Raw genomic sequence first — 26,815 nt, 5'->3', positions numbered from 1 at the left:
TGTTTATGATTTTACTCTGATGAATTGAGAATACTTTGACTCTGATCGTCTTTTGGAACAATGAATGAATAATTTGACTTATTTTAAACTGAAATTTTTACTCAGTATTTTTGGGACGTTACATCTTTATTCCATTAAGATCGAGTGATTATCTTCCATTTTTATACTGATGATGCATTTTTTGGGTGGGTGGGGTGGGGTGAGAGGGGGGGTATCAAATAAGAATAAACGAAGTATTATAAGTTTATAAATGTGTTTTTTTTTCTAGATTTAGGTTTAAAGATCAATCTATATATCTATTAAAATAGAGGTCAGTTTCCTTACACAAACTAATTAATCACTACAACTTAAAAGTTTTGAGACTTGTGTGTATATATGATTAGTTATATATACTTATGATTTCAACTTTAAAATAATTAATCATTACAAGTGAAGAGTTTTTTTTTTTTTTTTTTTTTTTTTTTTTTTTTTTTAACTTATGGTTGATAAGTGGTAATTATTATAATAAATTGGTTAATATATCTATTTTAATAGAGGTCAATTTCTTTGCACAATATTCATTTGAAACTGTCATATTGTAACTTTTGTCTATCACTTAGTATGTCACATAATATGATCCATAATTATAGACTTTTAAATTCCTAATTTTCATTTTAATAATTTTTCTTTTGGATTTTGTTTATATTGTTTGAAAATAATATGAAACCAAATTTATGGTTATTTTGTTCTATGTTATATGGGTTCTGATTTATTTATCTTAAGATACATTAAACACATAAATGTATCACGTGGAATCTCCTATATTCTTTTTACACCATATGAGATTTACAAAAAATCTACAATAATACGATATTCACATATACATTTGTATTATTAGCACTATGTTTTATTTTCAGTGTAATAACTAATAGATATTATTAAATATGTTGTTGATGTTGATTATATTAAGTGTTGAACATGTGATCATGTTTTTTGTTCGAGTTTTGTGATGAAAATATTATTATTGTTAGATAATATGCATTATGATAACCAGTTTATAATTAGTTTTATATTAAAGTTATATCCAAAATTCATAAGTTCATATATAATATAAAAACTTTTATCAAAATTCATAAGTTCATATATTATTGTTAGATAATATGCATTATGATAACCCGTTTATAATTGGTTGGGATTGGGGTTAGTCACGACGAAGTCAACCACGCACCTGCCTATATTGGTTACAACCCCTTAAAAACTATGTTTATTTACTTTGGTATTCCAATTAGATCAAATATGTCGCATGTTAATAGGGTGATCGAGAAATTCAAGAAAAAATTGTCTACTTGGAAAGTAAGAACTTTGTTGGTCACTGATTACCCTGTTGAAATCAATTATAAGTAGGGGTTGCTATATATTAATTGAGAATTTCTTTCACTCCTAAGATAGTCCTTACATGCCTTTGAATCCCTCAAAAATAACTTTGGCATTTTGGGTGAATGAAAGATAACTTTGATCAAATGAAAAAAAGAGTCATGACTAGCAACAATAATTGTGGGTCAGGAATCGGGAGTTTGTATGCATTTAACAAATCTCTCCTTCATAAATGGAAATGGCGTTTTTTAACAGTCAAAATATGCTTTGGACACGATTGATAAAAGTAGTTTTCAATGAGGATGACAAACTTTTCTTTACTCATATGATTGACCTTAGGTATGCGGCTTGGGTTGACATGACCAATAAACTTCAAGATAAGGGATTTGACCTTCATAGATTGTGTTCGTAAAAAAAGGATGGCAAGGATACTAGGTTTTAGGAGGAAGTTTGGCTAGCTGAAGTTCCTTTCAAACTAAAAATCCCTAGGGTGTACTCTCTTAACACAAACAAGGATGCTTTAGTTTCTAACCGTGTTCAATTTTTTGCATGGTCGAGATCTAAAAGGATGTTTGCAAATGTTCATTTTATCGAGTTAACTAGAACGACGACGAGAGTTAGAATAATCATTGATAAAGTGATTTTATTTTGGGGAGGGGCTGGAGTAATTAGGCATCGATTAAAAACATTTCATGTGGAAAATGATGTTAAATAAACTTCCGACGAAAGAAAACATGTGTAAGTATAGATGTAGACTCTTTACTATGTGAAAGTTGTGTTAATAGACCTGAGAATTTACAATATATGTTTTTTTGGTGTCGGGTCAAATTTGGATATTTTTCATTGGGGATCGAACATGTCCATTTCTTCTGATAAAAAAAACCGAAGTATCAACTATAAAGGTAATTGGGCAGTTTGGTTGCTAACCCAGACTTAATTGTTGGTTCTTTGTAATTCTTTTTGTCTAGATTTTTCTAATAAATTGCTGTTGTTGTTCAAAATTGAAGAACATCGGTCTCGTTTCGTTTTTATTAAAATCTAACAAAAAACTTATGTAAATTGAATTATATTTCGACACAAAGGCATAAAAAGTGTCATCTAATTAAAAAGTTACATTTCAATAAATATTACTGATTTATAGAACGAAAAAATATATTGCAGTGTTTTGTGTAAAATATAACAAACTGATTTATGCTAGCCAAACAAAATGACTCCCATTATTTGATAAATGCAAAAAAGTTGAGTTATTACTCTTATTTTTACGTTGTGTTTAACGCTACAACTAGCTAATAAGTGAGCTTATTTTTTGAGTTTTTTTTAAGTTGTTATGTTTGGCAAGCCAAAAAATAGCTTATAAGTTAGCTTTTAAAAATAAATTTAGATTAGCTTTTCAGAAGCTTTTTTAAAATTTTTACAAATATACCCCTTAATTAGTTATAGAAAACATATTCTTCTAAATGTCTTTTTAAGTCATTTTATATATTTCAGTTAACTTATAGGAAAATCTCCGATAAAGTATCAATATTTTGGGTAAGTTTACGGTTTAATCTCCACATTTATTTTTTGAACAGAAAAGTTCTGATTATATGATTATATAATTTTATACGATAATCTGTTGTTTTCTTTTGAAAAAAAATAAGTATTGTTTTGTTAATTTTGGCAAAATATAAAATAATCGATAATTTTCTGTTCAAAAAATAGAAGTTTGGATTAAATCGTAAGCTGACTTAAAGTATTAGGAATTTATGGAATATTTTCATAACTTATAACATTATTTTCTATGCTAAACATAAACTTTGAACCATGTCATTTTTTTTCTAATATCCCTGTTTACAAATATAGAATATATATTTCTTTTTAATTGAATAAAAACTCAATCATTAAACAACATTTTAATTTAAAAAACCGTTATCCTCCTATTGATTGCATCGGGTCGGGTAAGGTGAAGAAATGGATAACGTTATCATATTTTTTTCAAAACAAAGGAGCACCAGAAAAATTACATCAATAATCTTCAACCACCAAAATCTCACCCAAACCCGACAACATTCAATCCGCACCAAAACAAATTGTGTGTGCGCGGGAGACTTGGACTCCACTCTGTGTTATCTCTTTTAGAGAGAGAAAGCTAGAGAGAGAGAAATCGAGAGTAACAATGGCGATGGCTTTGGCTCTTCGTAGGCTTTCGTCTTCTGCAGACAAGCCCTTGCAGCGTCTCTTCAATGGCGGACATATCTATTCCATGGTCCGTTAATTTCTGTTCTAATTATCATTATCATTTTCGATTTCGATTTCGTCTTCTGTAAATTGTATTGATTTGAATTTTTGTGGTGTGGTTGTTATGATAGTCGTCTTTACCTAGCGAAGCTGTTTACGAGAAGGAAAGACCTGGCGTCACTGTGAGTTTCTGTTCATTCGTTTTATAATTTCTGTGTTTTGTCGTTGATTCTGTGTCTGAATTTAAGTTTTTTCATGGTGAAATTGCAGTGGCCAAAGCAATTGAATGCTCCACTTGAGGTCGTCGATCCTGAGATTGCAGATATTATTGAGCTTGAAAAAGCTCGTCAATGGAAGGTCATCTCTCTCTCTCTCTCTCTCTCTCTATATATATATATATATATATATATATATATATATATATATATATATATATATATATATCTATTTTACTATTATTTTTCGATTGTGCAAAAGAATGTTTCCAATCTATCTTGTAGATTTCTGATTCAAATCGAGCTTTCCTCTCGATTTATCTGTAAATTTCTAATTTTAAACGGAGCTTTCATCTACAAAAATTTCAACTCTCTCTGTTTTAAATTTAAACAAAAGTTTGTTATTAATTGATAATCAGGAAAATAATATGAGTTCTAAGTTTCATTTTAAGTGACTGATTTTGTATATTGTTTGTAAAGGGTCTTGAACTCATCCCTTCAGAGAACTTCACTTCCTTATCAGTGATGCAAGCAGTTGGATCTGTGATGACTAATAAGTACAGTGAAGGCTATCCAGGTGCTAGATACTATGGTGGAAATGAGTAAGCAAACAACCATTTTTTCAATAATAAATTACAAGAATGGTCCCTGTGTTTTACACAAAATTGCAAGTTTGGTCCATTTTGTAAATCTTACCAATGTCATCCTTAACTTTGTCTTTTGTTTCCGTATTCATCCCTGACCCATGCAAAATGACCTTGTTACCCTTTAACTTTTTTATTACTTGTTTAATTATGTACACGATCATTAAATGAATCGAGTTTAGGCATCCTGTGTTACTTATTTATTCTTAAAATGCTTTAATTTTTTAATTTTATTTATTTATTTATTTTTGCTTGTTAGGTACATTGACATGGCAGAAACCTTGTGTCAAAAGCGAGCTTTGGAAGCCTTTCGGTTGGATCCTGCAAAATGGGGAGGTAGATACAATTTACACATTTCTTATACTAAAATTTGCTTCTTGATCCACAAATTATTGTTAATAACTAGTTTCAAATGTATTCAAAGAATGGGCTAAATGCAAGAAATAACAATATACTTCCATGTATTTGTTTAATAAAGCATCCGACTTCCTTTTTTTTTCTTATTAAGACATAAAAACTTTGAAAAATCTACCAAATTTTAGCATTTTACTTTCAATTTCTTTTACTTTGAAAAATCTACTCAATTCCAACAGTATTTGTATGACGATGCTATAACTGGGTAGATATTTCAAAGTACAATGTTGTAAATTGTAATAGGGAGAAATGAAAATAAAATGCTATAATAAACAAATAAACAAAACCACATAATGATAATAATATGATAATATTAATACCTTCACATAATATCTTTTTCTTTTTAATATTGCAGTGAATGTGCAATCTCTTTCGGGGTCACCATCTAATTTCCAAGTCTACACTGCCTTATTAAAGGCTCATGACAGAATCATGGCACTTGATCTACCTCATGGTGGACACCTGTCACATGGTTATCAGGTGCTAAAAAAATCCATTCATTTTTATATTAATTTATTATAATAATTAGTCTCACCCTGAGTAATTTGAATTCTATATTTATCTTATTTTTGCAGACTGATACAAAGAAGATATCTGCGGTGTCTATATTTTTCGAGACTATGCCTTACAGATTAAATGAGAGCACTGGCTATATTGATTATGACCAGGTACATGTAACTTTATATCATATTTTGCTCATATTTATTTTTGTCAGGATTAAATGCAAGAAATAGCAATGTACTTTTATTTATTTGTTTATTATAGCATCCAACTTTCATTTCAACTACAATGCAATTTTCACACGTATATTTGTGTAGATTTTTCAAAGTACAATTCCTTAAGAAAAAAAAATGAAATTACATTGGTGTAACAGAAAAAATGAAAGTAGGATGCTACAATAATCAGTTAAATTAAAGTACGTTGTTATTTCTTGAGTTTAACTTTTTTTTGTTTTCATGAGAAGATTTAACTGGTAATTTTCAAATTGCAGTTGGAGAAAAGTGCGACACTCTTCAGGCCAAAACTGATAGTTGCTGGAGCAAGTGCTTATGCTCGATTGTATGACTATGCTCGCATTCGCAAGGTGAGTTTAATAAATCATAATTGTAATATTAAATAACTTATGAGAATAAATTCGTTTTATATAATTAGATTTGCCTAAATATTTTAATGATTTTTTTTTTATGTTTTATAGGTTTGTGACAAGCAAAAGGCGATTTTGTTGGCGGATATGGCACACATTAGCGGGTTGGTTGCAGCCGGGGTCATTCCATCCCCGTTTGAATATGCTGATGTGGTGACCACCACCACCCACAAGTCACTCCGGGGCCCACGAGGTGCCATGATTTTCTTTAGAAAGGGTCTGAAAGAAGTCACCAAACAAGGCAAAGAGGTATGTCTGCCTTAATAATTTGTTAGAAAATGGCCTCAAAGATTCCCAACAATCAGTCCAATGAAAAATAGTAAATAAGAACACAAGAATTTACATGGATAACTTCAAAACTGGAGAAAAAACGACGGAGATGGAAAGAGAAGAAATTCACTGTATGATAAATTGTTACAATCACATAGACTAATCTCCCAAGTTAACCTAGTGTATGAAATATTATTACAATCACATAGACTAATCTCCCAAGTCCACCCAGTGTATAATAAATTGTTACAATCACATAGACTAATCTCCCAAGTCAACCCAGTGTATGATAAATTGTTACAATCACATATACTAATCTCTCAAGTCAACCCTGAATTACATGCACATTCTACAAAGATATATATATATATATATATATATATATATATATATATATATTCTTATTTTGAAACAGATACTAACACTTTTTATTATGAAAGGTGTTTTATGATTATGAAGACAAAATCAACCAGGCTGTGTTTCCTGGACTTCAAGGAGGCCCACACAATCACACAATCACTGGTTTGGCAGTTGCACTGAAACAGGTTTGCTTCTTTCTACAAGTTACATTAAATCTTTGAGAATTTTCAATATGACCCAATTTAATAATTTCAAAAATATTTTTTTCCAAAAAAAAAAAACAATTTTTATGAATTCAGGCAACAACAGCAGAATACAAGGCATACCAAGAGCAAGTCATGACTAACTGCGCCAGGTTTGCACAGGTACAACTAAATGACTATTTTACCCTTAACTTTCAAATTACAAATGTCACAATATTCATCAATTTCAATCTTGATACTAAAAAATTTAATTTTTTATTTTCAGACTTTAATGGATAGCGGATATGAACTTGTATCCGGAGGAACAGAGAACCACTTAGTTTTGGTGAACTTGAAACCCAAGGGAATTGATGGGTCAAGAGTTGAAAAGGTATTGGAAGCTGTTCACATCGCAGCCAATAAAAACACTGTTCCTGGTGACGTGTCAGCCATGGTTCCTGGTGGCATCAGAATGGGTGAGGGGTATTTCAGTAAATTCATGTTATATTATAGTACGCAACACAAAAGATTCACTACTTGTTAATTTTTAGGAACCCCTGCTCTCACTTCTAGGGGATTTGTTGAAGAGGATTTCGCTAAAGTTGCCTACTTCTTTGACCTTGCTGTAAAATTGGCTCTCAAGATCAAGGGTGAAGCCCAAGGTACACTTTTCATACCTCTCTATATAATAACAGTATATAATAATATAATAACAGAACAAGTTGTACTGTGTTTGGAATGCATGGAGTGGCCTGTTTAGGGTTTGTAACACATGACATGACAGGTCAAGACAAGTTGTATTGTGTTTGGGGTATAGTGGACATGACATGACAGAACAAGTTGGACTGTAGTGATGTTAGGAGGGCAAAATTGTAATTATGGTGATGTTGTGAATTATGTTTTTTATTTTATTTTTTGGGAATAAGGGACAAAATTGAAGGACTTTGTGGCGGCAATGGAGTCGAGCACCTTTCAGTCAGAACTTTCAAAGCTCCGCCATGATGTGGAGGAGTATGCCAAACAATTCCCAACAATTGGATTTGAGAAGGAAACCATGAAATACAAAAACTAAGGAGCTATACAAGCCAGGTAAAAGATGTTTAAACATAAATGTATTAATATTTATACATGACTAAATGAGGAAAAAAAAGAGCTCCTAAATTTATTAAATAAATATACATATTGATTTTTTTTTAAAAATTTATAAGAATAGTTAACATGTGATTCATGGAACAGGCAGAAATTGAGATGATGATTTTGGCCTGAATTAAGTCGATGATTTCATGGAGCCATATATGAAGAATGTGAATGTAAGGCTACAAGTGAATCTTATGTAATATGTAAATGAAAGATGTTTTTTATAAACCAATAAAACTTTCTATTTGGCTCACTCTTTTAACAGTTTTGTTCTATGAATATTACTTATGTTACTTACGAAATGTCACTCATAATTAAGAAGAATTAACTTTTTAAGTTGCTATAAATTTTACTTTTTCAATTTTGTATATCTGAAAAGTTAAAAAAAATAAATTACTTTTTCGGATGAAACCTATTTCATATATTGTTTTACATGGAGGATGAGGGGTGTTGATTCACTCATTAGAAGAATAAATATATTTTTTTTCTTGTTAAGAAATTTTGTAAATAATTTGGCACAAATCCACTCTTATATTAGAAAAAAACAAATGAGTTAGGTTGTGTTTGATATACGGACCGAGTCTAATTAGACATTTTTGGCTTGACTCGGTCTCTTAAAGTTGTTTGGTAAACCAATTGCAAAATCTGACTAGGTAAGAAAACGGGAATGGCTTATTGAGAAAGGGAGAAGCTTCTTCCAATTGTGCCTTTGCCTGTCGCTTTTCATAGCCCCGATTCTTCTCCCAAGACCAACAACCACCGTCGACGCCTTCTGCCTCTTCCTCTTCCTAAATTCAAACCATCTGCATTGCAATTCTATATACTAAAGAAAATCGAATCAAAAGGGAACTTTCTAGTTACAGAGAATTGAACAGCGGAGATTTTATCAATTGGGTAATCAAGGAGTAAACTATTCAAATTGAAATTAAGGATTCCGAAGAATCAAAAGGGAACTTTCTAGGGTTCTTTCTGATTAAAGATATTAGGGAAAACCGTTGCTTGATTGTAGTTTGTAGAACCCTCCCAGTTTAGAAGGTGTTTGGATAAATTAACTTATTGCGGTGGGAATAAGCAGTTTTTGCAAAAGTGTTTGTGGTGGGAATAAACAATAAACAATAAGCAATGGGTGTGGGGGGGGGATGCTTATTAAAATCAACTTATTTTACTTATTCCTACCATAATAAGCTGATTTTTAAGGATTCATATCCAAACACTTAAACTTAGCTTATTGTAGTGAGAATAAACAATAAGCACCTTCTTTTTTCCCAATCCAAAAACCCTCTTAATTTTGAAAAGCAAAATCATGAAACCATAAATGCAAGTGAAGACGTAATCAAGACGATTGATTTTCATTTGATTTAGGATTTGAAAGACATGTATATCAACGATGCACGTGCAATTCATTACATGGACTTTTATAAAAACGCCTTCCCATTTGCCATCTTATTTATATTATATTTTCTTTAACAAACAAGATTACATTTCTAATTCAAAAGACATAACCATATATCACCAAACAATGTACTTTAATTGTATATGTTTGGAATATTCATTTTTTAGAAATTGAAACTTTTTTTTTTTGTATAATTAAAGTTAGAAATTTATTATAGTAAAAAGGTTTGTTGGGTTTTTGAAAGAATCACCTTGAAATAAAAGTATGCTTTTTGTATTCGAGTTAATATCTTTGTTACTTTATGGATTAAATGATTTGTGTGCAATTTATATTTTGTACGTTTTTATAGTTATTCAGCAACTTCATCCATTATAGTATGGTAAAATGATCATTTTTCATTGGTCAGAACAGCAGGATAAAATGATCATTTTTCATCAGTCAGCATATTCAGTTAGATATAGAACCAAACAACATGGTTTCTTACTCAGTCAAACGTTACTACCTAGACAGACTTTTCCCAGTCAGCACTATCAAACAGAACCTTAGTGTATGTGTATCAAATGACTTATGTCTAACAGTATTCAACGGTACATGTTAGCCCAAGTGATTGACGGTTCAAGTCTTGTTTAAATGTAATTTAAAAGTAATTATATAGTGCAACAAGGAGTATCCTCAGAGGGCGCCTTCCATTCCGTGACAAACCCAACGACACCAAGCAACAAGGAGTATGCTTAGAGCATTACTACCAGAACCAATCGCTAGCTCTAGCAATACGAGAAGTACGATTAACCAATCAAGGCATTGGTTCCTGTCGGACCTGGCGACCTTGTCCCTGTACGGACTGTACGGACTGGCAAGGAAGTCTCAGTATAAAAGCCTCATCCGCCACCTCAAACGGTAAGCTGTTCCCACCTAGCCCTCACTATACACTCTCAGTGACTTGACCGTCAGAACGTTTTCCCGGGAGCTCTTCCCGGAGAACGGCTGACGGTTTCCTGTTGTGACCTCGCAGGTCTTCCCGGAGCAATCATTGCCATCTCGTCGTGACCAGAGCCACCATCCGAGACGGTCCGAAGACCAAGGTCGCATCACACAAAAATCAGGAAAAAAGATTATGGTGGATTGTAGATCCTTGCTCAGCATACTAACGGATAAAAGACTGTAAGTCAATTTGGAAATGTGCAAAACCCTTTTTATTTTAGTTACTTCTACAAGGAACATTCTCCTTTTCTTTCAATCCGTATCATATCGCTATTGGGAATGACAACCGGTGTTTCAAAATGATTGCTAGTTTTATTTTAAAGAATATTAGCATCATGGATGATGTGCTCGGTAGATCTCGAGTCAATAACCCAACAATAACTTGTGATGTGAATGATTACACGAATGATCCATATCATCATTTTGACCTCTTATAAATATACCACAAGTTAAAACTCATCAACCAAATAATTATTGTAATGAGGTTTATCTTTTGATATGGATGATATGGATTACCCATGTGATCATCAAATACTGTCACATCAATAAAATTAACCGATTAATAGGCTTTTACAAAAAGTTTGAATAAAATACATAGTGTTTTTTTTTCCTGAAAAAGAAATATGAGCTTTTTATTTTATTTATTTATTTTTAATATAGTTGACAATCGATATACTTTTATGTCTCCTCCCTTCACGTAGTAGTACTGTAGTATATGAAACGTGAGGGACTTTGTTAGACTTTCCTGAAGTTAGAGGGGCTTTCTTGAAATATATTTATTTCCCCTTTTGACGAGCACTGACCTGAAAAATCACAATCATGTTTGGCTTCGAATCCTTCGCTTAACTCACACAACACACAACAAGAAGAAATCATCATCACCGATTTACCGATTCATCTAAACAGCAGTTGAATCAAGCAATCGGAATCAATCGACAAAGAAATGGCTCGAGCTGGAGGAATAACGAATGCAGTCAACGTAGGGATAGCAGTACAAGCTGATTGGGAGAATCGAGAATTCATTTCCCACATCTCCCTCAACGTTCGTCAACTCTTCGATTTCCTTGTTCAATTCGGTAAATCCTCACTTGATCTCGATGATTTCGGTTTTCATTGACTTAATTGGAGTTCGTTGTATACTCGTAATTGTGATCTACTGATCTATTAGACGAATTTCCATCGAACGATTGGGCTGCGGAGGTTCCTTGTTTCGTTTGGATTTGTGTTGCTGATATCTCCAAAATTTCACTTGCCAATTGAATGGAGAGATACACATGGAACATCCACTAAAATTTTGGTGCTTTTTTTCTGTAAATTGTGTAGATTAAATCTAATTGCTCTTGTGTATTAATGGAATACATTTTTCGCTTTCAGAGGCTACAACAAAGAGCAAATTGGCATCTCTGAATGAGAAACTTGATACACTAGAGCGTCGTCTAGAAATGCTTGAAGTACAAGTGAGTACTGCTACAGCCAATCCAAATTTATTCAAGACTTGATTCACTCGACTATGGCATCGTAGATAAAAAAAAGCAAAAACAAAGGGCTACATCAGAATGTGAGGTGATTAAGCTTGTTCAAAATCCAGTATGATACGTATGAAGTTTTTTTTGCCTATTTTTCCATATATTTATTCATGTAGCTGATCTGTGCATTTTGTAATTGGAAGAGTTCCCTTCTCTTTGTTTTCATATCACTTTTTATCTCAATGAAGATTTGAATGCAGTTTGTTGTGCCTTCCTTATGCATCACATTAACTTCAGTCTTGCTCATGCATATCTGATATAGATCATTGATTGATTTTATTGGTTTATTGAAGATTATAGAACAAATGACTTTCTATGATATAATGGCTGTGATAGTTGCAAGATATAACTGTATAAGAATCTCCAGGTCTTATTTTCCTTGTAAAAGTTGTTAATCACTTATATGCCCCTATTTATTTGCAAAACCTTTCATTTGTAATGATAAATGGCAAACAAGTTTCAGTGACTAGAATAATGAATTCTGATCATGGCTTCTTGTTTGTGATAAATTAACGTTGTGGTGAGTTTATATGCTGCAAGAGGTGCATAGATTATATATGTATGAATACACTTTCATGTCTCAAAAAACATTTTGGGCAAAGAAGAAATATATAAACTTCTGAAATCTAATTCTTTAATATGGCATGAGTTCTAGACTCTAGAGGTCACTTAAACTCTGGTAAGTAGTCCTTATTAAGGTATGTTGATTTTAAATCAATACTTTTATTGCTTTCAAGCACACAGAGATCACTTTAGTAAAGTTAGGGCTGTTTGATAAAACCAAACCATTTAGTGCTGAATGATTCCAACCTCTTAATGGTTAAGAGAATGTAGGGTTTTCAACCATTCAGAGGCTGTATGAATGCCGATCAATTCAGAGGCGACCTCTTAATCATTCCATTTAGAGGTTATCAAATAGCGCCTTAGATCCAATATGAATAACAAGATGGAAATATAGGAAAACAATAATTGATGTACCGTTGTATTTATATATACATTAAATATGTTAACCTTCTTATCTGATATTATTAACGATAGTGAAGTGAGATATTGTTTGCCATGATCGTAACAAACGCTTACAAGGGATAGAACTGATAGTAAAAAAAAGGGAATAAATAAATAGATAGATACCTAAATGCACATAAAAATAAATTAAGTGACAAGAAATCTATACTACTCCACTGCCTCGTTTTATGTCTCCACTCCCTCCTATATGAGTATCCTCAGAAAGAGCCAACTCTTTCATGTCTAATCTTACAATGTCTTCCCACTTCCTCCTCGGTTGTCACCCGAGGTTGGTAGTTGCCTCCTCTAAACATGTCCAAAGCACCGATCACCCTTCCATCAAGTTTTCGGTGATTGACACAGCTCCCAATTCAAATCTCACTCAAATCTATGATACAACATTCGGTATATCGCTCAACATTGTCTTATCACATGTCCACCAAAGCATCCTCATTTCCACAACTTTTATCTCCTTCTTTAATGGCCAACATTGATATCAATATATCTTAGTTGCCTAATTGCCACCGTGTAGAAACTTCCGTTTAGTTTAAAAGAGACCTTGTAGTTGTCTCCCTTCACCTTAACTATCTCACCTTTATGCGGTGAATAACACAATCCTTAACCAACTTATTTGGGTGAGTACTTACCAGTTAGTCCCCAAAGTAAGACTTCTACTCCCTCAACCTTGTGCTCCCCATTGAAATTGCACCAAAAGCGTTCCATCTTAAATGTACCAATGTATACCCCCCCCCCCCTTTTTTTTTTCTTTCTCGACGTTGTCATTGTCTCAAACACAATGTCATGGGTAAAAGCATACACTGTGGCACCTCTCTCTGAATGCCATGAGAAATCTCAACCAATATCAAAGCGAAAATGTATGTTCCAAGTGTTGAACTTTTATGCAACTGCAACCCCTCCTTGAATCCCACGTCTAATATGGGGATGTGAGTCACAATGTCCCGTAGAAAAACATATACTTCAACCTAAGACTCACTTATGGATTCTTACCTTCTTACCGCTAGGGCAAGCATGCAAAGACCATTTGAAGAATATTGTATGCAGGTTTTATCGACTTCTTTTATTCATCTATTTTATGTTCTTGTGGTGTCTGGTGCTTTTAACCTTAATCTATTCATCATACTTATTTGGCCTTATTTCAACTACGTTGTTATTATATTCTTGTTCTTCTCTTGTTTGAGTTCCATATACTGTCCTCTTATCGAGCAAATATTCACTTTGTTGATTCTCCTATTTCAATCTGTCTTTCTGTATCATATTCCAAACATTACTAAATATTGTGAAAACAAAAGCGTATGTCGTTTTTTCAAGATTTAAGATTTGGGAGGTAGAACTTGGAATATTAGCATCTAATTGAGCTTTTTTTTTTTCTTTTGGAAATGTTTCTTTGATTCCCGATTAAACATTTGTTACTCATGACTTACCGATGCTTTGTCCTTTCTATAATAACTTACCTATTTTAATGTTTTCTTTGGAGTTATGGTGTACACATTATGATGAATAGACAACATATGGTTGAATAATCATTGACAAAAACCTAAATATTCTGAAAATACCCTCTCCATATACCTTACTACTAGTGCAATAGTTGAAATTAATGGATTACACATTCATGAACTTATACCACTATGCTAAACTCCGACTTTTTCTTCGATAAAATCTACAAGATTGGAATCAACTGATATTAAGTAGTTGTAGAAACAAAATCAAGAAATTACACATATTTACTTAACATTATTCTTCCACAAACCCTTAAGCTGGCCCACATCACCTTGTTTTTAGACCATCATGTGAGATGTAAATCAGGTACACAGTGACCTGATCTCCACAATGAGTCCAATCCACATTAGAATTGAAACTCCCACACTGCAACTGCTCAGACTCCCGCATATTTACTTAATATTATTTATCTTGGTTGTGGAGGGGTAGGTTGTGATTGGAGAGATGATAGTTCCGATGGAGTTGGAGTGGGTAAGGGTAAGGGTAAAATAGTAATTGGTCTCTCGATAGAGAACCGATTGGACCCTCCAAAGCTATCTAACGATCTCATATATTCGGATGCATTGTTTTCAATTATCAAAGCATCTTCAAGCTCACGAACAATGTCAATCATGGAAGGTCTATAAGCTGAGAAGGGCTCGATACATGCTAATGCTACTTCCACAACTCGCCACATGGCTTCCGTGTGGTATCCTCCTTTTATGCTTGGATCCACTATTTCCTCAATTCTTGAATTCCTTATATACGGTTTTGCCTACATAGAATTTTGTAAATCAATCTGATTAAACGCAAGAAATAGCAATGTATATACTTTTGTTTTTTTGTGTTACAACATTGTATTTTGAAAAATCTAGCAATGTTATCCAAATTCAAAGCAATTTTAATTACTAGGTAGAAGTTTTAAAGTGCAACAATTTTAAAAAGAATGAATAACTGTTTAAAATTTTCTTAATAAAAAAAATTAAAAAGAAATTCAAGCATACCCATTCTACCAAGCTCCACTCATTTCTTGGCCTGTGGATATTAAGTGGTTCACGACCAGTTATCATTTCAAGCAACACAACTCCATAGCTAAAAACATCACTCTTTGCAGACAAATGTTGCGTTGAATAATACCTTAAATTACACACAAAAAAAAAAAAAAACATCATGAGTTTTGTGATTTAAAAAAAAATGAAAAAACTTGTACTTACTCTGGATCCAAGTATCCAGCTGTCCCCCTTACTTCAAGGGAAGCACCACTATCACCTTCTTGAGGGGCATATTTGGAAAATCCAAAATCGGCAACTTTAGGACACATACTATCATCCAAAAGAATGTTACTTGATTTCACGTCCCTATGTATGACACAACGCCCCGAAAATGTATGAAGATATGTCAAACCTGGAGGGTAAAACTGTCCTTTTAGTATTATTATAATTATTATAATATTTTGCTTACAAGTAAATAAATATATAGAATTACCTCGAGCAGATCCTAAAGCTATTGAGAGTCTTGTTGGCCAGTCTAGAGCTCTCCTTTTTGACGCATCACCTATGAAGATACAATGAAGCAAGGGTAAAAATGGTATTAAAATAATGAAAAGAGTAAATTACAAAATCGTCCCTGTGGTCTGTCCAAAATTATGGATCGATTTTTTTAAAACCTTTCTGGTCTTGAAAACATCACTTGCCACCCTTTTGTCCCTTATGCTGACGATGTCCATTTTCTTATAGTTAAGACTTTCCATATTGAAACATGTGAGGGCATTTTCGTCTTTTTAGGTAGATGAGGTGTACATTACCGATTCACCATTGTTGCAAATATGTCAAAATTAGGGTTTTGAAGTTGTACTCGAGAGAAGATGATGAAGAAAAAGGGAGTGCGTTTGAAAAAGAAAAGGAGTGATTAACCGATTTTTACTCTTTTACGGATTATTTATGAAATACAATGATGATTGATTAAAGGCTTACCAAAAAGACATAAATGCCCTCATGTGTTTTGCACATGGCGGGGCTTAACCGAAGAAAATGGATGTGTTTGCATAAGGAATGAAAAGGATGACAATTGTCAATTGATACTTCCCGGGACTAGAAAGGTTAAAAAAAGTCGGCAAGGGACCAAACCTATAATTTTGGATATACTGCAGGGATGATTTCTGTAATTTACTCTAATAAAAATAAAATGAAAATAACTTAACACATACCATAAAGCCGATCTTGTAGGGACCCATTTGACATAAATGGGTAAACAAGAATTTGTTGATCATTTTCACAACAATAGCCAAGAAGAGGGACCAAATTTTCATGTCGAATGGCCGATAGAAGTGTTAGCTGTAGATGAAATTGTCAATAGATTTATTTAGTCAACAATATGATAACAATAAAATATAAACAATTTGAACTTATGAATAATAATAAGAATTATGAAGCAAAATTTGATATGAAATTATAGTGGAGATTTTTTTAGGGCTAATCATCAAAATGGGAAGTTCATATCACAAAAAGATCACCTTTTGACAAGTGGGACCAAATTCGTTAAAAAAATAAAACATAGGCCAAAATAAAAATTGGGTAACATAACCTACTGTAGCATGTCTTAGTGACCAATTTGGAACAACTTACATATTGGGTTACCTCTCTCTATAATAAATAAATCGTGTAAAATGGTATTTTGGATATATTGAAAATAGTTTGTTAGCCCAAAAATAATGTTATTAACCCTTTATGTAACTAGCCCTTTTTTCTATCATGTTTTAGCTACTCTTTATCCCATTTTTTTCATTTTAATTAATATTACCAAAAAAGTTTGTATAAAATTGTCTAAAAATTGAAAAATTACTTCACCTCATTATCAAATTCACGGGTTCCTTGTGTTGAAGTTGCTGACCGGACTTTTACAGCTACTTCTTTACCATCTTGTAGGGTCCCACGATAAACCGATCCAAATCCTCCTTCACCTATTAATGTTTTATAATGTTGTATTGCACTTTCTATTTGTTCAAGAGTATAACACTCTATGGATATTGTCTTCAAACTACTATCTTCATTGCTACTTGGCATTGCATAAATTGCATCTGCAATTTAGTTTGGGTGTTTGTAAGGGTAATTGCAAGAAATAGCAACATACTTTTGTTTTTCTCTATTACAACATTGTACTTTTAAACTTTTTCTTATTAAGGCATTATATTTTGAAAAATATACCTAATTGTAGCATTATATTGTACGTTTATTTTATTTTTCTTATTAGGACATTATACTTTGAAAAATCTGCCTAATTGTAGCATTGTATTGTACATTTATTTTATTTTTTTTATTAGGACATTATACTTTGAAAAATCTACCTAATTGTAGCATTATATTGTACGTTTATTTTATTTTTTTATTAGGACATTATACTTTGAAAAATCTACCTAATTATGACAGTTGTATTTGGATGGCATTATAATATGATAGATTTTTCAAAGTATAATGCTATAATAGGAAAAAATAAAACTAGATTGCTACAATGGAGAAATCAATGAACATATGTTGCTATTTCTTGCATTTAACCTGTTTTATAGGTGGATAAATGCAAGAAATAGCTTTATACTTCCGTTTATTAGGGAGGAGGGAGTCGTTCCCTCCCAACCCACCGAACCCAATGAACCCACTGCCACATCAACTTTTCTCTTTGATTTTTCTTCATCTTTCCCAACCCACAACATACGAAAATCCTATCTTTCTCAAGTCATTCAACCCACTCAATTAAAAAAAATACTAAACAACTAATGTACAAATCTTAAAACACACTGTACAAGAGAAAATGAGAGAGAGAAAGTAGAGAGAGAGGATGAAGTGGATTCATGAAACCAATTAAACAACCGACTAAAGAGGGAGTGGTACCAGCGATAACTCTATTGCTAATTAAGATTTTACCTTGATTATTTTGTATTTTTTTTTAATTGAGTGGGTTGAGTGGGTTGAGAAAGATAGGATTTCCGTGTGTTGTGGGTTGGGAAAGATGAAGAAAAATCAAAGAGAAAAACTGATGTGGCAACGGGTTCATTGGGTTCGGTGGGTTGGGAGGGAACGACTCCCTCCTCCCTTAAGGCATTTAAGCATCTTACTTTCGTTTCTTTTTGTTACAATATTGAACTTTCTATTTTCTTTTTCTTGTTAATGCATCGTACTTAAGACATTATACTTTGAAAAATGTATCCAATTATAGAAGTGAAAATTGTGTTGTATTTGAATGACATTGCTATAATTTAATAGATTTTTCTAAGTATAACACGCTGTAATAGGAAAAAATGAAAGTAGAATGCTATATTCTGATTAATATCTTGTAGCATCTTTAAATTATATAAAATCTTGAAAGAGAAAATTGTACTCACTTTTGGTCATTGCATGTGTTTTCCCATTTGATTTTTTGTTGGCCTTTTTCCTTTTCTTGTAAAAGCAAATTAGGCAAGCAAATACTCCCGTAACTAAAAGGGCCCCACCTGAAATTGCGACTATGAAAACCGTGTGTGGTGGATGTGATGATTCTTTCCTTGTGCACATCCCATTGCTGAAACAAAAAGACATAATTACCCTCCTTATCAAGAAAAGATGGGAGAACGAGTCCATAATTGCACATTGTCACTTATAAAATGGTGTTTGATCTCAATGAGCTTTGTTTATAAATATCTTACCAGATAAAAATTTGACGATTTAATTATGTATTAAATTTAATAATGGAAGTACTTACTCTGTATCAAGTTTGGATGAATTGTCACTTGTTGGAAGTTCTTTGGTAAAATCTTTATTGCATCCATAATATCTAAAGATGAATACACAAATAAGTCAAGTTAGTTAGATTCATTAATGTTTCTTTTATATTATAATTTATAATTTGTGTAAAAATGATTAAAAACACTCACAACTGTGTCAAGTTTGGAAGGGAGGCAAATGACTCTGGAATCCTTCCAATGAATTCATTGTTTCGTAGGTCCCTAACATATGTTTTAAAATCAATTACCAACGTGGATAAACATTTTCTTTCCCAATTAAATTCTCATAATAAACAATTGAATAATAATATTTATGCATTTTAAAAGGAAAGAAACATACATCGAGGCAAGAATGGATGACAATGGGAATACGGGAATACTATTGGTGAAGTGATTACTACTCACATTCCTGTCGTTCATGATCAAGATGTAAGAAACTAGCATTTTTTTTTTTACTTTATTTTTTATAAAAAAAAAGAGAATTAGGAAAGTATCATATCATACAATTCCGTAAGATGAGTCAGCATAGTGATTCCCTGTGCTAGTGTTCCTCGAAATTTTCCATTAGATAAATTCCTGCAATATAAATATCACAATCCAGTACACAGTACACAGTATACAGTACACAATACACAACACAGTATACAGTACACAACACAGTAAAACTCACAGCTTAGTTATGACGGTTGTTCCATTCGATTGGATGCACTTCACACCATTCCAACTATGTGGGAGACACGGGTCACCCGTCCAACTTTCTAACACCTCATTATCTTCATTCTCTACTAACAACTCTTTTTTTATTTTTAGCATCACATCAACTGAAAGATTTTAAAATTAAACAATTAAAATTTTTATTTCCATTTTATGACTTAAAACAAACTAGGGACTTAAGTTGAATTAAAATTTAAAAGTACCATCTTCTTGATCAGTAGCTTGAAGCGAAGGGCGAACTTGAAAAACTTCATAAGCATTACAAATCGGGCCCCACTGAGATCCATTAGACGCTTTTTTTATGGTCAAATTAAGAAACCCATTTGCTGTGAAGTACATAAACGTATCCCTATAGTTTGATCCACTAGAAATCACATCAATTTGTTGCCTCTTTTCACCATTGATATATACATCAAATACCCGTTGCCCTATTTTCACATTTCCATCAAGTTCAAGAAAATAGAGGTGAAGAATATACTTTTCGTAGCTTGAATGAAGATTATGCATAAATTCTAAACGCTCTAAATGGGTTCGACCCGTTTTTAGAACTTCGATTGGAGGTGATGTTTTTGTCCTGTTTTGGACAATTTTGTCCCCGTTTAGTAATGTGGAATTTCCGTTTTGGTTCGAATCTGAATCCGGTTTCCATATTCGATCATACGGGTCTTGTGGATACCTGAAAATGCCCAAATATGAAACCATGAGATTTTTAGGTGTGTTGATCTCTTGTGTGAAAAGACAAAAATGCCCTTATCATCCTAAAAAAACATAGCATTTATACTGAACGGACATACCTTATCTCTCCACGTGTGTTCCCAACATCAACTCTATGTAAAACTTTGAGAACATTCGAAGACTCTTCATAATCCAAATCCAACGGTCTCAATTCAATCTTGGAGATATAAGGATTTCCCTGTTTTTTTAATAAACAGAAGTCGATATAATTATTATTAGCTCTTACAATCACTTCAACTTCAGCTTCATCTGATGATCCAACTCGCCCTATTGGTGTTGTACCAATTAAGACATCGAAGAACGTGTTTGTGGGTGAAGTTACGAATGTACCCCTGATTAGATAACCTCTACCCTTTTTTGTTGGCAAGTTATAACACCATTTAGTACCATAGTTTATGCCAAAAAATCTAGCATGATCATAAGTTGTAATGTTTTGTAATGGTGTTACTATGTCTTGACATTGTTGATTGTCTGAGAACCATTTGTTATCTGAAACCCATGTTATGTTGTTTTTTGGATCCGTGAATTTTGAATCAGAACAACACCGGATGCTTAGAAAATCTGCACAAAATTAAGAATTTGGCTTTAGTTTAGTATTGTTTTTCACTTAATAATGACTTAATCTGGTAAATTGTTTAAGTGTTTTTTTTTACTTAATACAGAAAGAACGAGTAAACAGAGAAAATCATCCTTGATATTTGATACTTAGAAAAATTTCACAAAATTTAGAGTTTAGTTTTAATGGAGTACTATGTTAGCTAAAAGTTGTGGTGCTTTTTAGACTTATATATGAGTGTTTCTTTTTGACTTAATACATAAATAACTACTTAAGAAAAAAAAGAAAAACATAGATGTAAAATTGTTGAATTATAGCATATATCGACCTCATTCTCATTTATTACACTTGTATATCTCTATATAATATAAAATCTTTCTACTTGATTCTTTTAACGTGTTCATCAAGATATAGCCCTCTAAAAGATTTTGATTTGACCAAAATACCCTTCGTTAGCAAGATCAAGCCTAGGATCATATCCAATTAGCATATACTTCAAAAAAAAATTTGATCATACATATAAATCTGTATAGCATGCATCTAATACGGGGAATTATGAAGATGATTTATTCACTAAATATTCTATTAATTTATAATTCTAATTCGTAACTGAAAGTTTGAGATAATTGGGCATACCTTGTTGTGAACAGGTTGATTGGATGGCTATGAAGAAACAGATTATAACACAACAACAAACCAATCTTGTATTCTGATAATTCAATCCTTCCATCATCCTCTTATAATCAATTTGAATTTTTCCATCTCATGATCAAACTCATAACTCTTAAACTAGGGTTTCTTCACCATCATAGATGAAGCCTAAAAAATATTTACAAAAAAAGAATATGTGGTTTATTATAACTTCAAATTTTGGGAAAACCCCTTTTGAATCTTTGGTGATTTTGAGGAGGAAAAAAGCATGAAACAATAGGGTTCTTGGATTAAGAAAGAGGTTTGACTAAAAAGATTAGTATTTGATGATGCAATTGAAAGGAAGATGAGAGGCAAAGCTTGAATTAGAATAAATTAAGATTAATTTCACAATCAGTTTGATAAAATTTTCCAATAATTAACGAATATTTAACTGGAGTTTGTTAGTTTTAGTGATGAAGGTGGGCGTTGTTTATAATAAATTAATCTTTAATGTTTTAATTAATTAAGGTAGGGTTAAGGCGGAGCAATCCTTCATCTTGGTCCATCTTGTGTCTGTCTCTTTGTCTGTTTACACTTGAATCCCGACATCATTAAACTTTTGTTTATTCGACTAAAAGCTCGTAGATTGTGACCTTCAACCACCAATCACGTTTCTCCAACTATTTTTTTAACCACCAATTGCTATTTTCAAATATTTAACTCGACTAGACAAGTTTTCTAGGGTTAATTTTCATACTGTGACTATGTGACTATGTTGTTTCGAATCGGACCAGATTGTAGTGGATTATACAAGTTTTCTAGAATTGTTTTCAATAGGGAGGGGAGGACATTTAAGTCTTTTACACAAATATGAAAACAAATGTGAGTCTTTGTTACATTTTCTTAGTGGGATAAAAGAATGTAATTTTTGTCTCATTCACACGAACTACAATCTCAATCGATCGAATGCAAACATGATAGACAAGCTTTCGAGGCAATTTCCGATGAATGATGGTTAAAAGGGTATTTACATCTTTTGGCTTTTGCACAAATGAGAGATTAGGAAGAGTCTTTGTTTCTTCTTTTTTGGTGGGACAAACAATTATAAACTTTGATCCGTGAGTTTTGGTTCAATGCATATCACACATAGTAGATAAGCATTTGGCGACTATTTTCAATGATTATGAGAGTATTTATTTCTTTTGCACATACGATAGATCATGAGCAAGGCATTGTTCCACCGTTTGGATGAGACATAAATTTTTCAAATTTTGTCTCATTTAGGTGGGGAAATGTACAGAGAAGTCCCAAAATTTTGGAAAAAGTTTCAAAAAAATCCTAAATTTTTTTTAACAGAAAAGTCTAATTATTTTGAGAAAATCATATAATCTGTCATTTGCTGGTCAAATGTAAAAAAAGATTTTTTCATTAATTTGGACAAAATGTTAAATAATAGAGATTTTTCTGTTAAAGAAAAAAAACTTTTAGGACTTTATTGAAACTTTTTCGAAAAGTTTGAGAGTTCATGTCTCAAAAGTCTCAATTAAATGCATGTAAAAACAATAGAGAGATTTTCTAAGACTATTTCAATAATGAGTATGAGGATAATATTTACATCTTTTACATATATTGGAGATCGAATGTCAGTCGTCTTTTTGGGTGGAATAAAGTTTTTAATTTTGTTTTATTGACATTAGTTATAGTATTAATTGAGTGCTTGATAAATACAAAACGGAATATAAAAGCATGCAATAAGTGTGAATCAAAAGCAATACAAAACGTTAGTACAAATCATTTGTGGTTTGACAAATGATAACAAATTTTGTAAACATTAGACTTAAAATTTGATTAATTGTTTATTTTGGTATCGGATTGCTTATCTTTTTGTGTCAAAACATTTATTTTTATTTATTGACATCTATAATTTTTAATTGAGACATTTATATAATATCAACTATAAATCTAAATCCTCTATAACATATATATGTACATGTCCTATAAATCATCAAAATATGTGATCGCACGATATAAATCGTTTGGTGATGGAATATTGTCTAAAGATTCTTAAAAAGTTGAGGCCAATCATAAGAAGCCATGTAAATGAATGATTGATATGTGCCTGAATATGTAATTTTCTATTATTAGGTAATAAATATTATTATTTTGAATTGGCATGGGTCCAGTGTTTCTTAATTTGGTTATATTCCAAAGTGTTTGATGGAATATTCCATTTTGCTAGAAGCTAAGTTGCGGCATAAAAGCCGTCACCATTTACATTGGATTTTTTTTAAAACCTACTTTTAAATGTTATGGAGAAATAAATATATATATATATTTTTTATAATAACAAGTTTTTTAGACAATTTATGAAAATATACACGAAAAGCTAGTCATTGAATTTATGTTTTTATAAGAACAACTTCAAGTATGTATTAGAAATTAGGATTGTATGTTTTGAAATAGGTGGTTGGAGAGTGTATGCATACCTCACTATTCATTTTTTTTTGTCATATTTCTACTCATTCACCTTTCACTCACCAAAAGTCAGAGAATTGTCACATTTCATTGTCTTTCATTTTTATTTTTTTAAAAATAAAAATAATTTAATTTTAAAGTTTATAATTCAAAAAATAAATTGAATTAGTTAAAAATGATTAATAAACACAAAATTGAATTAAAATAGGAATACTTAATTTCTTAAAAAAGGTACATAATAACAACCAAGATTAAAAAAAAACAAAAAAAAAAAAAACAACGAAGATTAAAAAAAACAACCATGACTAAAAAAACAACCAAGATTTCAAAGAAAAAAAAACTAACCAATCTATGGGAAATATTTTTCAATGATTTTTTCCTTCGTCTTCAAAACTAGATTTTGGAATGACATTTGTATTGGCGAAGAGAGCCTTTCTTTACGGTTTCCAAGACCGTATGCTTTGGAAGAGGTGAAGGATTGTTATGTTGCTGATAGATGGAGGGATAGTGGTTGGGTTTGGAGTTGGAATCGTCAAATTCGGGACAATGTGTTGAATCATGTAAGCTGACCCTCTTGAACTAAGTCTACCACAACATACCAAGATCCACAGTCAACACTAATCAGCACCCTCATCCGAAGTCATCATCATCCGCAGTTCACTATCTTGTTTTTCTAGTTTAGCTCTTTATCTGCTTTTATTATAATACTCTCTTTTGTCTAGTATGCCTTGCATGGCTACTCATAGATAGTTGAACAAGTGTAATATTTGAGTCTCTATATATAGAGTTCAATCTTTCTTATTCAATACATCTCAGATAACACTTCGCATCTTGAATCGCATATCCTGTGTTATTATTCTCATCTCCTTCTTATTCTCAAAGTTCACTAAAATATAACTGATTATTATCTCCCTACGGAGCAAGTCATTCTTGACTTAATCACTAAGTTTGATCTAACTTACTAACTTGGTCTGAATGCATTCCTTGTTAAGAATCAACTTATGTGTATACTTGATATAATATCTGCTGTCATTTATATTTCCTTACATTTCCGTAACTAACTCTCTAATTATCTAACTCTAACTTATTATTATTGTTGAGCTTTTAGATCATTTGAGATAAACTATTCCGCAACTATACTTGTTCTAACGTTTGTTCAAGTGTGTCTCAAGTTTTTCTCTCAACAATTGGTATCAGAGCCATAGTGGTTGCCTATTGAAGCAAAACTCTATGTTTCAAAAAGCCTTCTATACCACTGAAGCTCATTTCTTAAAAAAAAAAAAAACAAAAAAAGCCTTTTCAAAACAAGGAAATATGGCACATGCATTATTTCTTAATATATCAAACAATATTGGTGGTTCGAATAGAGCACCAATACTTGTGGCAAATGAATATCATCATTGGTCTCAAAGAATGGAAAGATATTTGAGGAGACTCGGAAGAGACGTATGGAGATATGTTGAAGAAGGGCCTCATGTTCCTGTTCTAACTCCAGTACAAACCGATGGAGCCACAGCCAGACTAGGAGGAGGTCAACCAGCGATGAATCGTCCCACCAAAGACGATCTTGACAAAATTGAAAATGACGCTATTGCCTTTTATGAGATCTCGTGTGGAGTTGCGCCTGACAACTTCGACATAATCATAAATTGCAAATCCGCAAAGGAGATCTGGGATGTTCTTAAAAACCTGTATGAAGGAACTGAACAAGCTCAAGACAAAAAGCTTACTACTGCACTCAATGAGTTTAATAACTTTAAAGCTCATGCGGGTGAAAGTTTGGAAGATTCCTTTAAGAGATTCAATCTGATAGTCACAAAGCTATCCAATGCTGGCACGGTCCGAAGCAACCATGAAACAAATCTTCTGTTTCTAAACGACTTAGGTAGACACTGGACAACTTCCAAAATGATTGTTCAAGGGGATAGAAAAATTCATTCTCTATCTCTTTATAAGCTCTACGGTGAACTGCAAGCTCAAGAGTCTACGATACTCAAAGACTGTGCAGACTTCGGTGGTCCACTTGCTCTCATAGCACAATCTCCTCACTCTCAATCATACCGCACCACATATGACAACCCTCCGCAGTCATATGAAGCAGACTCAGAGTATGACGATGAAGAAGAATTTCAGAATGCAATTGCTCTTGTCAGTCAACAATTCAACCGATTACCACCTTCATTCCGAAAGAATCAGCAGTATAACAAGCCTACTTTCAACCACAATCTTAACTCTCAAAACAATCACTCTCGTTTCACTAAAAAATCTTACCCACCACCGCAGTCTCAAAATACTCAATCCAAGGAGGGACCACAGTCCATCCAAACCACTGACTCCGGTACTCCCTCAGAAGATAAAAATGATATTGTGATATGTCACAAGTGCAACAAAGAGAATCATTTTGCCAAAGACTGCAAGGAAAATGTAGTAAAAGATAGAGCATTCTATCTCAGAATGGCTCAAGAAATGGAGGAAAAAGAAAAAGGAAGAGCGTATGTTGCTCAAGTGAAAAGAGACCATCAAGTTTGGTCCTCTGGGGATGAAGATGAGGACATCAGCAACATCAAAGGAAAGGGAAAGATCTGTATGATAACGACTGCTGATGAGGATG

At 32.4% G+C, this 26,815-nt stretch overlaps 3 protein-coding genes across 3 annotated transcripts; 2 read left to right on the top strand and 1 right to left on the bottom strand.

The window, feature by feature from the left end:
• The first annotated feature begins 3,405 nt into the window (after positions 1-3,405).
• Positions 3,406-8,189, top strand: LOC145109054 (serine hydroxymethyltransferase 1, mitochondrial). Its single transcript, XM_079046161.1, has 15 exons — positions 3,406-3,598; positions 3,702-3,752; positions 3,841-3,927; positions 4,266-4,387; positions 4,689-4,765; positions 5,199-5,323; positions 5,419-5,511; positions 5,835-5,927; positions 6,039-6,236; positions 6,698-6,802; positions 6,917-6,982; positions 7,086-7,275; positions 7,351-7,461; positions 7,726-7,888; positions 8,036-8,189. Exons 1-14 carry the CDS (start codon positions 3,509-3,511, stop codon positions 7,869-7,871), a joined length of 1,554 nt encoding a protein of 517 aa, XP_078902287.1. The 5' UTR covers positions 3,406-3,508; the 3' UTR covers positions 7,872-7,888; positions 8,036-8,189.
• A 2,918-nt stretch (positions 8,190-11,107) lies between these two features.
• BRK1 (BRICK1) lies at positions 11,108-12,035 on the top strand. The gene is made up of 2 exons (XM_079046159.1): positions 11,108-11,386; positions 11,685-12,035. Exons 1-2 carry the CDS (start codon positions 11,254-11,256, stop codon positions 11,807-11,809), a joined length of 258 nt encoding a protein of 85 aa, XP_078902285.1. The 5' UTR covers positions 11,108-11,253; the 3' UTR covers positions 11,810-12,035.
• A 2,366-nt stretch (positions 12,036-14,401) lies between these two features.
• On the bottom strand, positions 14,402-22,072 carry LOC145109052 (nodulation receptor kinase-like). Its single transcript, XM_079046158.1, has 15 exons — positions 21,733-22,072; positions 20,600-21,101; positions 20,009-20,481; positions 19,762-19,912; positions 19,596-19,667; positions 19,432-19,500; positions 19,242-19,313; positions 19,070-19,141; positions 18,714-18,889; positions 17,185-17,414; positions 16,545-16,671; positions 15,824-15,892; positions 15,553-15,742; positions 15,343-15,475; positions 14,402-15,113 (listed from the first exon to the last, which is right to left on the bottom strand). Exons 1-15 carry the CDS (start codon positions 21,827-21,829, stop codon positions 14,766-14,768), a joined length of 2,781 nt encoding a protein of 926 aa, XP_078902284.1. The 5' UTR covers positions 21,830-22,072; the 3' UTR covers positions 14,402-14,765.
• Positions 22,073-26,815: the final 4,743 nt, after the last annotated feature.

Source organism: Lactuca virosa, chromosome 4, assembly GCF_052849685.1.
Source record: "Lactuca virosa cultivar CGN04683 chromosome 4, Lactuca_virosa_CGN04683_v6, whole genome shotgun sequence".
NCBI lineage: Eukaryota > Viridiplantae > Streptophyta > Magnoliopsida > Asterales > Asteraceae > Lactuca > Lactuca virosa.
This window is presented reverse-complemented; position numbering and strand designations above follow the sequence as displayed.